At 37.1% G+C, this 12914-nt stretch overlaps 1 protein-coding gene across 2 annotated transcripts in view; it reads right to left on the minus strand.

Moving 5' to 3' along the window:
• Positions 1-259: 259 nt before the first annotated feature.
• Positions 260-12914, minus strand: part of PARVA (parvin alpha) — a 69191-nt gene continuing 56536 nt past the window's right edge. For both annotated transcript variants that reach the window (XM_048948797.1, XM_048948796.1), the window contains exons 8-14: positions 12827-12885; positions 11743-11762; positions 10329-10390; positions 9598-9666; positions 7878-7979; positions 7022-7094; positions 260-3586 (exon numbers count right to left, since the gene is read on the minus strand). In XM_048948797.1, coding sequence (XP_048804754.1) covers positions 3510-3586; positions 7022-7094; positions 7878-7979; positions 9598-9666; positions 10329-10390; positions 11743-11762; positions 12827-12885 — 462 coding nt within the window. In that variant the 3' untranslated portion in view covers positions 260-3509. The remainder of the gene's footprint in view (positions 3587-7021; positions 7095-7877; positions 7980-9597; positions 9667-10328; positions 10391-11742; positions 11763-12826; positions 12886-12914) is intronic.

Consider the following 12914-nt stretch of genomic DNA (forward strand, 5'->3'; position numbering starts at 1 on the left):
CAAACTTCTTACATGTTAAATAGTAAGCTATGTTGAAATTGCTGCTTGTTTACAAATGAGAAACCCCACCTCATTTTCCTCCAAAAAAAGTGGTCGGGTAATTCCTACTGTTTAGCTTCTCAGAAAGATCAGAACTACTAAAGACATCATGAAAATGTTCATTTTCACAGGAGTAAAAATGTCCAGTTATTTACCTACGCAAAATGTAAATAATTGTTACATTCTGTAATTCTAACTTCAGAAACTCAACTTTAACTATGTTAAAAAACATAGAGGTAACCAAATATTTTGATGAATACTTTTAGAACGCAATTTCTGAATTCAGAGAATATCCAGGTATTATCCTTTGAGCCAAATACTGACTCTCCTTTGCAAAAGCTGATACTTGTGGAGATTTATTTATTCACAGAATAATTTCTGTGGCCCTCCGGCACAGTCAATATTGTTATTGACTGTTATCAATTATTCACCAAAGGCAGAATATAATTGTTGTCTTCCTTTTAAGTTGATGTTGCACTGGAAAGCGCTAATTAAAAAAAAAAAAAAAAAAAGAAAAAAAAAAAAACCCTGAAAATTGAAAAAAATATTATGGTTTGTACAGTAATCAACATTCAGATGTTAATAACTGTAGCTGACAGTACTGCATTTCTTCAGACGAACAACCTCAAGAGTTGATAGATTGCCTGCCTTTCACCTACAGCAGTTCTGCCATAAATGGATGACTTGCAAAAGTTTCCTTTCTACAATACACAAATTTCCAATACTTTTTGCATCAGGACTTTTTTTTTCCTTAGTGTGTAAGCCAGTATCCCAAGAAACTGTGGTGCGCTGGAACACTTCACTTAAGAAGGTATCTAAAACTGACATAAAGACATCTAATATATGCTTAGTTTACTTCTCAGCAGTTTTGATAATTTATACTAGTGTCAGGCAGCCTCTAGAGCTTCTTCCTAGAAACATAACTGATGCTTGATAGCAGTCTAAGGGAAGAATTAATTCTCATTTCTCTTTTCAGTCTTTGATAAACTGAAACCAAACAGATAACAGCTTATCGTTGGTCATGATTTAAAAAAAACAAAACAAACCAACAACAAAAGTATTCTTTATAGACACAAAAAATGACCAACCGACCTTACGCTGCAGCAGTATTTGCAGATGTGAGTGGTTTTGATCTACAAAGGTTGTTCCAAAAGTAATGCCTCCTAGTTTATTATGTTGGCCCACAACATCAAAGGCAGATGATGATGGGATGGCAGTAGAGGTTGAAGTAGAGGTTCCCACCAATATGCCATTACATTTTCGTGTGTGAGACGGATAGCAGCACAGGGGCAGTCTGACAAAATGGCATCTGACATGGAAGCATGGATGAAGCAGTGGGGGGGAACTGAATTCTTCCGTGTGGAAAAAGCCAGCACCAATTGTCACTCACTGTGCTTGTGTCCCAGTCACCTCATCCACGAGAGTCAGCAGATTATGACCACAAAACTGTGTACAGAGATGAATGCTGGCTTCAACACATTGAAAATGATGATGGCAACATTAGAGTATCACCAAGTGTGTGCCAGCTAGACCCTATAAATGCTCACAGAGGAACAGAAAGAACACTGCTTACAATATTGTCTGGATCTAGTGAACCAGTATGAGGCTGAAGGGGATTAGTTTCTTGGATCGCATCGTTATCAGTGACAAGATTTGGTGTCACCACTATAAGCCAGAGTCAAAACAGCACTCCATGAAGTAGCAACATGTGAATTCCCCATCGATGAAAAAGTTCACACGGGTCAAGTGATGTGCAGCGTCTTCTGGGGTAGGAAAGGGGTGAGTCTTCCTGATTTCTTGGAACTCGAACAAACAGTCAGCTCTGACAGCCACATCACAACACTGACTCAGCTGAAGGCTCGAACATCCAGAGCTAGGCCAGAGAAGTTGGCAACCTTTCTCTTGCAACATGACAACTCTGGACACCGTATCAGTCTGAAGACTGTGGAATACATTGCCAATATTGGCTGGGCCGTCCTACCACAGCCACCATACAGCCTGGATTTGGTGCTTTCTGACTTCCACCTGTTCAAGCCGATGACAGATGGATTGCATGGGCAACATTTTCTTAGCAATGACACCATGACACTTGCTGTGGTACAGTGGGTCAGCTCCACTGGTGCAGATTTTCACAAGGACAGCATGCAGGCTCGTGTTCATTGCAGGTAAAAATGCACAGTTAATTGTGGTGACTATGATGAAAAGTAGAGTTTGGTAGCTGAGAATTTTCTCTGTCAAATAGTGTCATGGATGCCTACCTGTGCAACCTATTGTAGGGTACCTGCTTTAGCAGCAAGGTTAGACTTGATGATCTCTCAAGATCCCTTCCAACACTGAGATTCTGTGATTCTGTTATTGTGCTCTTTGTACTGGTTGTAGTTTTCATGGAAATAAATAGGAGACATTACTTTCAGAGCAACCTCCATGAAAGCAGCGTTTTTATATCTGAAAGGGTAGAGGAATGTTTCTGGAAAATAAATATTATTCTTTATGCTGGACATTAGGCAACAAAATCCATTCACCATAACATCAACCAAAGGGATAGATTCTAAAATCTATTTAATAATAAATCTAAACTTACGATGTGACAATTCCATGTTCCAACTATTAAAAGTTGAAAAAAGAAAAATAAGCCAACTTTCTAGCATTTCTATGCTAATAAAACAAATACTACAGGGAAACTGTATCATATACAGGTGTGCTTTCCTGAAAATGTGTACTTGGGGAAAAAAACAACAATAAAAAAAGATCTCCTTCATGAACAAAACTAAGTGAACAAGCTGCAAAGCATACTTAGGAGGAATGCTCAGTACTATATATTTATAGAAGAGCATCACATTTTAATAAGACTGAAGGAAAAAGTAGCCACTTCAGTTTGTACCCATAGAATTCAAGCCTAACTGCACTGAAAATACAAATTATTCAGGTTAAGTACTTGAGAAAGTCTATTCTTTTCAGCTTTCATGTGAAGAAGAGTATTTTACTGTTTCTCCATATGCACATTTTTTAGAATTTCAACGCATTCATTTTATCATGGACAGAAAAGTATTCTTCCTCCCCCCAGATTGGAAAAGACATGTTTCATAAACACTGAAGTAGGTGCTTAGTATAGAAACTTCCTATATTTGGCTTCGACAGCTGATCTGAATTAAAGTTAATAAATCTTTTTTTTTCCATTGCTGCTCCACCTACTACAAAACTGTAGAGATGGAGTTATTACTGAAACATAGATTCTCCCAGAAGATATCCAAATACCTTCCTCCAAATTTTTTCCATAATTTGTATTAGTTTTACGTAGTCTTAGCTTTAAACCCACTGTGGAAAAAGTTGTGCAAGAGTAGTCAATTAAAGATTCTTCAGATAAATGGTTTAGTTCCTTCTAGGATAACGATGCAGAGGAATATTGGTGAAAAATACGCAAGTTATGACATTTTCTTTGTTAAAACTTCTTTATGTTCCAAATGAATTCTTCACTCCACATTCCTGTATTTGGTAAACAAGTTATATAGTACTCTCAGTGTAGATTTCAAGTCACAATTTACAATATCTAGAAAAAAAGACAGGGAAAAAATTATTAGCAACTTGCTACATCCAAAACATTTTCAGAAAAAAGTGCTTATTCTTCTATTTCCTTTTTCTGCTCAGATCCATATCTGTAAACATAAGAATCATAAAGACAGTAAAAAAAGAATAGAAATATAAATAAAGCAATTTTTAAACTCAAAAATCAAAAATCATTTTTTCAACCACTTTTAGTTAAGGTTACAAATACCTTAAAGTCGCTGATGTAGAAATGCAACCAAATTTTCAAGGCCTATAAGATAAAAACTGTACCTAGCTTCACATATACTGACAGGACTAAATCTTCAGTTAGTTGTGGCCAAAAAAATCTCAAAAAAATTATCAAGCAGGAAAATTTTTCTCATACATAAGGATTACAGGACACTGGGCTGTAATTTCCATTACTAGGCCTAATTTTGTCAGGATAATTAGAGGCAAGGGTAAAATTTCTACAGGATCTACAGAAACTAGGTGTGTAAGTGCCCCTTGAAGACATTTTAGAAAATGCTTTAGTTCAGCTGATGTACATGCCTGAATCAGTCCTTGGACACTCAACATCTAAAGTAAAGGATTCATGCAGAACAAAAAGTTAATGAATACCTGCTGTTTCCAAGGGAAGTTGTTGAGAAAGTCAATATTATTTCACAAGAAATCTATAAAACAAACTGACATGTACCATTGCAGCAGGCTATATTCATGCTTCAAGGGATATTTAATCTCAAATAGGGTCTTAGGAATTACCCACCAGAAAGGCTCCTTTCTTTTTGACAACTGTACAGGAACTCAGTCTCCTAGCTTTGGTCCTTAGAGCTAGCCATGAAGGTGTAAAGCTGCTGGTGCGCATACTCTCACTACTTTCAAAGCTTCCAAGGAAACCCATTAAACTGTGTATGTAATCACCAGATGACTTTACCAGTTTTGCCATTATATCCACCTTTGCTGATGTTTCTCGCAGACAGTGAAGGGGTTATACTTGGAAGAATGAATTCAATCAAAGCCATGTATGCTGTTCCAAACCATGCTGTGAAAGGCTAAAGACACCAGGGCTGCTCTGAAAGTAATGTCATTACACTGACCCACAATGTCAGAGGCAGATGTTGGTGGGACAGCAGTAGAGGTTGAATCTCTCCACCAATATTCTGTTACATGCTGTTGCCATGTGACGGATGGCAGCAGAGGGGCACTCTGACAAAATGGTGCCTGACACTGAAGGGGAAAAAACTTCACCCACTGACATTCAAACGACACTTGCTGAATGTGTATGGAGACCAAAGAGCAGAAGTGAGCACACAGAGGTGGTGGGTGGTGCATTTCAGCAGTGGCAACAGAGGGTCATCTCCACTGGTGCAGACTTTTACAAGCGCAGCATGCAGGCTGTTATTCGTTGCTGGTAAAAATGCACAGGTAATTAATGGTGGTGACTATGTTGAAAAACAGTGTACTGCAGCTGAGAATTTTCTCTGTCCAATAGTGTTACTGTGCTTTCTGTAACTGTTGTACCTTCCATGGAAATAAATAGCAGGCATTACTTTTAGAGCAGCCTACGTATTAGCCATATGGCAAAATGACATCCATGGATAAAGATTGAAAACAGACAAACCTACGTTTCTTGATGAGATTATGCGCGGTCATGAAATCATGGCCAAAAAGTTTTGTGATTCTTAGTAAATCAGATAAAAAAATGCTTGCTACAGAATGAAGAAAAAATGCCAAAATCTACAGGAAAGGCATTTTGTCCCACAACATCACATTATACTTTGTAGTACTGTTTGCACATAGTTCAGAAAGTTTCTTCTTTCATGCCAGAAGTGAGCTGCATAACGCTCTCATTTCCTAACACAGAACTTCAAATGAATGAAGAGATACATTCTGTATCTCTTCACAAGCCTTTGAAAAAATTACCAGATGATTCCATCACCAGAACAGAATTCCAGAGAAAGGCCCACAGCAAAAAGCAAAGTGCTCCATGAGAAAGAAAGATTTATTTCCATTGCTAATTGTGTTTGATCTGTATAACATTTTACTGGTTACAATTTTCAAAAAGCGGAATTTCAGTTTGGCTTTGATTTACACGTTTCAAGAGGTAGTCTGAAAAGCTCAAACTGCAAATGAATTTGTTATAGACTCAGTAAATTAATGTTCTGGCCATTTTTAAAGTAAAAGGTCATGGAAAGCTTTTTAATACTCTTCCAATTATATTGCAAACAAGCCAAATAAACTGTTGACCCCATAAAAATCATTGGTTTTCATACTCATTTATTCAGCCACATTCTTTTTTCCACTAAATATGTTTTTCATATTCTGAAGCACTTTTCAGCATTTTTTTTTCCCCCAAGAACCTCAAAGAAACAGTGTAGGAATTTAAAGAGTATTTAGTCTATGCATTTAGGGTAAAATTCTTTTCAATGCTCTTTTGCTCACTGGAAATTTTAAGTATGGGCATTGTGCCCAATGTAACAACACATAAAACAGAAGTGCTTTTCCATTCACATTGGGCAGGAAGTTTCGTATTAAGCATTTCAATAATTGCACAAGAAATGTCTTATATATGCTGAAATATCCTTATGGCTTGATTTATACTGGAAAAATTAGCTGTCCCCTGGAGCAATAAATACCCCCAAAGTTAAATGCCATAAGAATTTTAAACCTCCACAGGAACAAGGGATCACAGATATTCTCTGTTTTACTTGGATCTCTAGATTTCGCTGTTTTCCTCTTCTCTTTTTGACTGTTTCAATCACAGAAGTTTGTGACACAGTCACCACTGCTGCAGTTAAGTATGATTGTGAAGCAATCAAGAGAAGTGATGAAGTAGGCTGGGTAGATGCAGATTAAATGCATAGGTGGCATAGGCTCAGTCCTCAGACATAATTCTGTGAACATGCCTGCTGATGTCACAATTTGGAGGTCAGGAGGGATGAAAAAAGAGCAGAACAGAGCAGAAATTGATTAACTGTGTCAGAATCTCCAGTGTCCTTAATATAAGAAGTCGAAGCATCAGTTTCTATCATTCCTGAGGAAATAATGATCCAGTATTACGGTAGGACAAATACATTAATTATTGTGGTAGGTAACCTGCAGCACCCAGCTACCACCATTGGGAAGGGCTGCATATCCAGCAAGCCCATGGCAAGAACAACAGAAATCATATGAGTGCCTCACACTACAGGGAATCAAGGGTCTTATATACAGCCTGAAAAGCTGGATTTGAATCTTGTATTTATATAAGTGGAGTGGAATCGTGGTCCTGCAGAGGTCAGCAACAAAACCTTCACCTTCAGTCACCTGAGCACTTCAGAATGTGCCTCAACTTTCTCTACCTCATTCACATTTTAACCTTTATTTAGCTGTAACAAAACCCTATGAGATCTGGATCTAACACATTTTTTTTAAAGAGGTGCAAAAAAAGTAACATAGATACCTTCTGGTCTAGGCTTTGGTTTTTCCAATCCACCATCCTGCATTAGCTCAAATGCAAAGGACACATTGAGGACCTAGTAATATGATACAGGCAGTTGTTATTATACACAGTATAATAACACAGTTGTTATCTATACACAGTATACTAAAAAAGGTCAAATCAAGATGCATTTAAAGCTGCAAATCTATATGCTGGGAAGGAAAAAAAAATCAAACATGCATATATCAATTTGGACAATCCTTTTGTTTTGCTTTTTTTCTGAGTGGTGAAAGTGTTTCAGAAATATAAAAGTAACTGAAAAGTAGCATGTGAACTAACATTACACATACAAAAAACAGTCCTCCAAGTTTACAAACTGGAACATGATGGCTTACGTAGCGTGCATCTTAGATAGCTGAATTGCTTACAAAGCAACAGACATCAGGGTAATGGTTAGTCTTAAAATGATACATAGTACATACATGTCTTCAGGCTTTCAAAAAATATGAAACTTTTGAAATGTCAAATTCTTCGATGTTGGGCTCAAAAAAAATCAGTCCTGTCCTCAATTTGTGTATAATTTTAATGAACACTAAGGCTGGCTCAATGACAGCATCACACAATGGTTGCCCAAATCAGTTAATATTTGCTAGACACCCTATCATTAATATAATTTTCCCTTTTATTCTGAATAAGTATCAACACTGAGATTTTGAAAAATGCTTGGAAATGGTTACCAGTTCAGCCCTGTTCTCTTTGGTTTTCAGCTATCAACATTGAACCTATACAGAAAAGTCAGTATCATCCCTAAAACAATAGGTATGTTTGCTTAGATGGTTTTTGTTTTGTTTGTAAGAGAAAAACGAAATCTCATTACCTTTTGTTCAAAACTATCAGGAGTCAAGAAAAAGCTGTGGAGAGGAACAAAATAGCCTTCTAGGAGACCCATTAGCAGCACTAAGTACACACCATCTGCAAACTGTAAAAAAGACACTTCTCAGTATTTTTTCTGAATACACACACAGAATAAAGTTTCTGTAGAAAGCAATGGTCAGCAACTTTGACCTGTGTCTTTGTTTTCTATTCTGCTAGTTGCAGGAAATCAGAACAACCACCTTTCAAGCTATAAATTAGCACACGTTCTCTGAGCAGAGAAAAGCAGAACGAAGGTGCACTGATGACTGCACTGAAGTTCAGCATGTTGAAGAAAATAAAGGAATAAAGAATTAAAATTTCCACGTTACACACTCATCTCTATCTAAAAATTAGAAACATTCATGAGACTTTGTTCAAGGCATCTCACTTGTAACCCTGTGGCATTAAGTCTACCATAATCAAACTCTGAGATACCAGAAGCAAACTATTACCTGAAGGGAGATTGTAAGCGAGGTGGGTGTCAGTCTCTTTTCTCAGATGACAAGCGATAAGTCACAAGGAAATGGCCCCAAGATGTGTTGGAGGGATTTCAATTGGATAAAAGGAAGAAGTTTTACACAGAAAGGATGGCCAGGTGTTGGAACAGGCTGCGCAGGGAAGTGGAGGAATCAGCTTCCCTGGAGGTTCTTATCAGGATGTGATGCTAAGGGACATGGTTTAGTGGTGGCATTTTTTGATCCTAAGGGCCCTTTCCAGTGTAATTGATTCTATCATTCTATCTTCCTGAGGTAGCTTATTTTGTTTCAACTGATAGAAATAGAATCTCTCACCTTAGAGAGTACTGTTTTGGATAGATGCTTAAGGTGTTTCCAGGCATGTTTGAATAACACATTTTTTTCCCCAAAATTAAACAGTGCAATATGCACACACAGTAACACTTTTCTGAAAGCCCTTTCCATCTAAAACTCAATTTTACCTTTAAAAAACCTCTATCAGAGTGAAAGTTATTCAAATAAACCTGAGATTCTTAATAGCACGTATCAAGACATTAAATAAAGCCTGTTGTGAAGACACCAGTTTTTTTCTAGTGTGGGTAGCCTCCTTCCTGTCTGACCTCCTGCTGCAGTTGTTCATATAAGGATTTTTTAATACCACAGAATAAAGCTTTTCTTTTAGCTTCTTTCTAGCCAATTTAGCATCTGAGAACAGGAAAAGAAGACCATGGACCACATTATTTCTGTGGCGCAATCAAGCCTGCAGCTCAACTGTACAGCTGCCTATACACTTGAGCAGCTTCTGTCTCAAGAATTCATCTTACTGAATAGAGCCATTGTAATCCCATGAGATTACTTGCTAGTGTAAAGGTAGGCAGGAAACAACTGTTCATCTTGAAACTGTTTCAAACCAAGCAGACGGAGCCTCTCCTGATGAAAACAGGCACAGGTTCTTCTTACAGCACTTAGCAGCACCCAAGAGGTAGCATCTGCTAACTAATTTTTATGCTAATTAAAGTACAAAACTGTTGCCCTTATGATTTCTCTGCTTAACTGGTGAGGGTTCTCCTCATATGAATATATCTAAAACTGGAGGGTTTCCCACTGAAATAACATCTCAGAGCCTGATCAATAGCAATTCAGTTGTATTTCTGCATAAAGCTGGGGGCATAGTGCATTACACAGCGCAAGTGACCCTCTCCTTCAACAAAAGCTATAAAATCCTACCTGGGTCTCCAGTTCAGTGACCTCCAAATTCAATTTGTTGAGATGCTTGTTCACAAATGTGATGAGAGTCTGAAACGTGAAAACAGTTTAGTGAAGGTCTATTCAGTGGGGCACCTGTTCCAGACGCAGAGTATGCAATCCACTCAGAGCAGAATTTGTAAGAGCAAGGAGACTGCAGTACAATTATTTTTTTAGATTTTAAAACTGAATTATGAGATTTTTAATTTTTTTTTTTAAGAATGATAAATTGAAATAAAATAAACACAATATATATGAATAAAAAAATCACTGCTACAGCTTAAAAAAAAAATAAAAAAATCTTGTGGCAGACTGTAGGGAAGTGGATGAATTGGACTTCACTCAAATCTGACAAGAGCCCAAATCCTCCAGGTCAGGCTACTGGCAGCTGTAAACTGCATAGCTTTTGGTGTCAGTAAACTTGATCAGCCCAGCTGGGTTTTAATCAACATGCACTTTGTGAGGATTTCTTTTTGATGGAAACTTTGAGAACTTCATCTTTTTTTGCGTTCCAAATTTAAGTTCATGTTGCTAAATACTATCAGAAAGAAACATAGTAATGAATTTCTATTTTTGTTTTCAGCAGAAAGTTTAATTGTATTTAATGTATGCAAATGATGTCTATTTTATATTATATACATAGGCACACACTACATAAACACACACAAGCATGTAGACACATGCTGTACTTATTAAAATAGAATCCTTCCAACCTTCTTTACTACGCTGAGCTTGTCTGGAGCATGGTCAAATAGCGTGTCAAATGCATCTCTTTCTGAAAAACATTCAGAGATGTTAATACACTTCGAAGCACTTGTCCAAATACATTAAACACTTGATAAACACTTGATTAAGCACACACTTGTTTAAGACAACAGAATCAATAAAATGTTTCAATATAGTCTCTTTGTATTCCAAGTACTAAATATTTTGCATATTTCTCTCTTGCTTCAGGCTGCTTGTAATTTATTCTCTATTATTTAGAGAAAGCACTATTTTCAAGTGCAATTTGGGCTGCTTAATAACCCTGTTTCTCAAAAAATGAGCAGAGTAGAATATTTATGCATTGAACTTTACACAGGGAGCAGGGAGCTGAAGTAACCAACTTATTTTGTTCAGAAGAATATGACTTTACATCTGGAGTTACTACAGAGGAAAATTTTCCCTGGGGCCACAATATGCATATATCGCTCAGCTGACTGCTGTGTTATTAACCACCTCAGGCAAGCTTACAACTACACAGCTGTGAAGAACTCTTTTGCATAGATGTTCTTGGACCATTCTGATATGCAATTTAGGACATGGTTAGCAGGACAGGCAACCTAAAGTAAAATGACTACAACAGTACGGTGGTTACCTTCTGAAGGAAAAAAAAAAGAAAAAAAGAAAAAGAGCAATTGCCATTTGGACAACACAAGTGATAGAGAATGACAAAAAATTGCATTTGTATTCCTCAAAAAAATGCTAAGAGTAAATCTAAAGGCATTCGTAGAAGGCAGACTATAGGAAGTAAGGCTGCTCTCAGATATCATGGGAAAATGGCATGCCCCCAGTCTTTAACTCAGCAGTAAGGCAACGACTGAGACAATATAAGAAATAAATGTTGAATTCTTGGTGGGTGTCCATCTCTGCTCCTCAGATGGTTGTGTTGTGCTGGCCAGGCATTTGGCCAGTCTCAGTACTAACCATGAGACTTACTGGCACAGAAATACACTGAAGAATGACCCTAAGTCATTTAAGAGTTAAGTAGGTAATGGATACAAGAATGCCAACATGTTCACCAGTGAGTTTATCGTAAGATATCATTTCATATTATGCTGGGAGATTATGATCATTAATATTATTTCAATAATGTTCTGGAGGCTAAACCGTAAAGCATCTGCAAACTAGCACAAGCTGAGAAGTACTGAAATGTGTTTTAAAGATGGTCACATTGATTTTAATGCTTTTCTCCCTTTGTTAACTGTCAGAACAGTCTGTGGCAGATATATTCATATCTGAATCAGATCAATTAGAAATCCTCTACTTCCTTGCAGATTAATCAATTCCATTCATTCCATCCACTCATTTCAGAACTGATGTATTCTTTGGATGACTTAAGAAGATAACAATCACATATGAACTTACCATGTCTTCCTGAAAATGCCCTGTGGAAAACAAAACAAAACAAAACAAAAAAAAGCAGTTAAATATGTAATCCACTTGCAGACACTGTACTGCAAAATATAACAGTGTATGTGGTCAGATCTTCAGCTTGGTGAAAACTGGAGGAAATTCATGGGATTAAGAAAATCCTCATCAAGTTATCCCAGCTGAGACTTTGGATTAGTCTGGAGAAAATCAGCATAATATCTCCTGGATTCACAGAGTCTCATAGGAAGGCCAGTTCTCAGATTTCCTAGGGCTGAGCGACCAAATCAACATACCTTGCCTCAGTAAAGATGACATTTTCATGTTGATTTTGTGAAAAACTTTCCCTTTGCCTTAAATGCATTTATCACAACACCTGCAATACAATTCCAGCCAGGACAGCGCTTGGACTGCATTCTTAATAACTACAGCATTTTGCTTCAGTGGCACTCTCACATAAATATTGTGCATATATAAATCTAAAGTTTAATAAAAAGTCATTAGTCTGAATTCTCTCCAATCTATTAGGAACATGGATATTCTTCTACTATTTTCTGTTGGTTTGGAATAACTTTTCTGCTATGAGTTGCTTGGTGAGATGACACATAACAGAGACTAACACTATCATTTTTCACATCCCCAAAGTCCAAGTGGCTCAAAAAATAAAAGTCATATTGCATTCCAAAGAATCTAGTTCTCCTTTATCAAATAAATACCAATATGAAAGAATGAGACATATTTTTGTATGTTTCAAGGCTTTTTGAATACAATAATAAGTAAGAAAAACAATAACTATGGAAGTAAATAGCAATAAATAGAAAATACATAAATTTTGAATATCTTCACCCTTCTCTATTATCTTGGTCTCCTGCTTTTAGTTCCCCAGCTCTGTGTTTCCACACCCTTTTGTATTTTTAGATGCACGTCTGCAGCCCTTGCAAAGGCTAATGTACAATTACTGGCTGATGCATCATCTTCCCTGGACCCCAATACCAAAATCTAAATATCAGCAAATGCTTGAATTTCTGAGAAGCATCTGCGTTCAATTACTGAACTGCTGGCAAAAGCGGTGTTGACATACTCGGTGTTACCAGTTATTTCCTCTTGGACTTGTCGAGACTGGAGGATTCCTTCTCGTTTCTGGAAGAAATAAAGAAGGACATCTTAAT

This window comes from Lagopus muta, chromosome 6 (assembly GCF_023343835.1).
Source record: "Lagopus muta isolate bLagMut1 chromosome 6, bLagMut1 primary, whole genome shotgun sequence".
Lineage (NCBI taxonomy): Eukaryota > Metazoa > Chordata > Aves > Galliformes > Phasianidae > Lagopus > Lagopus muta.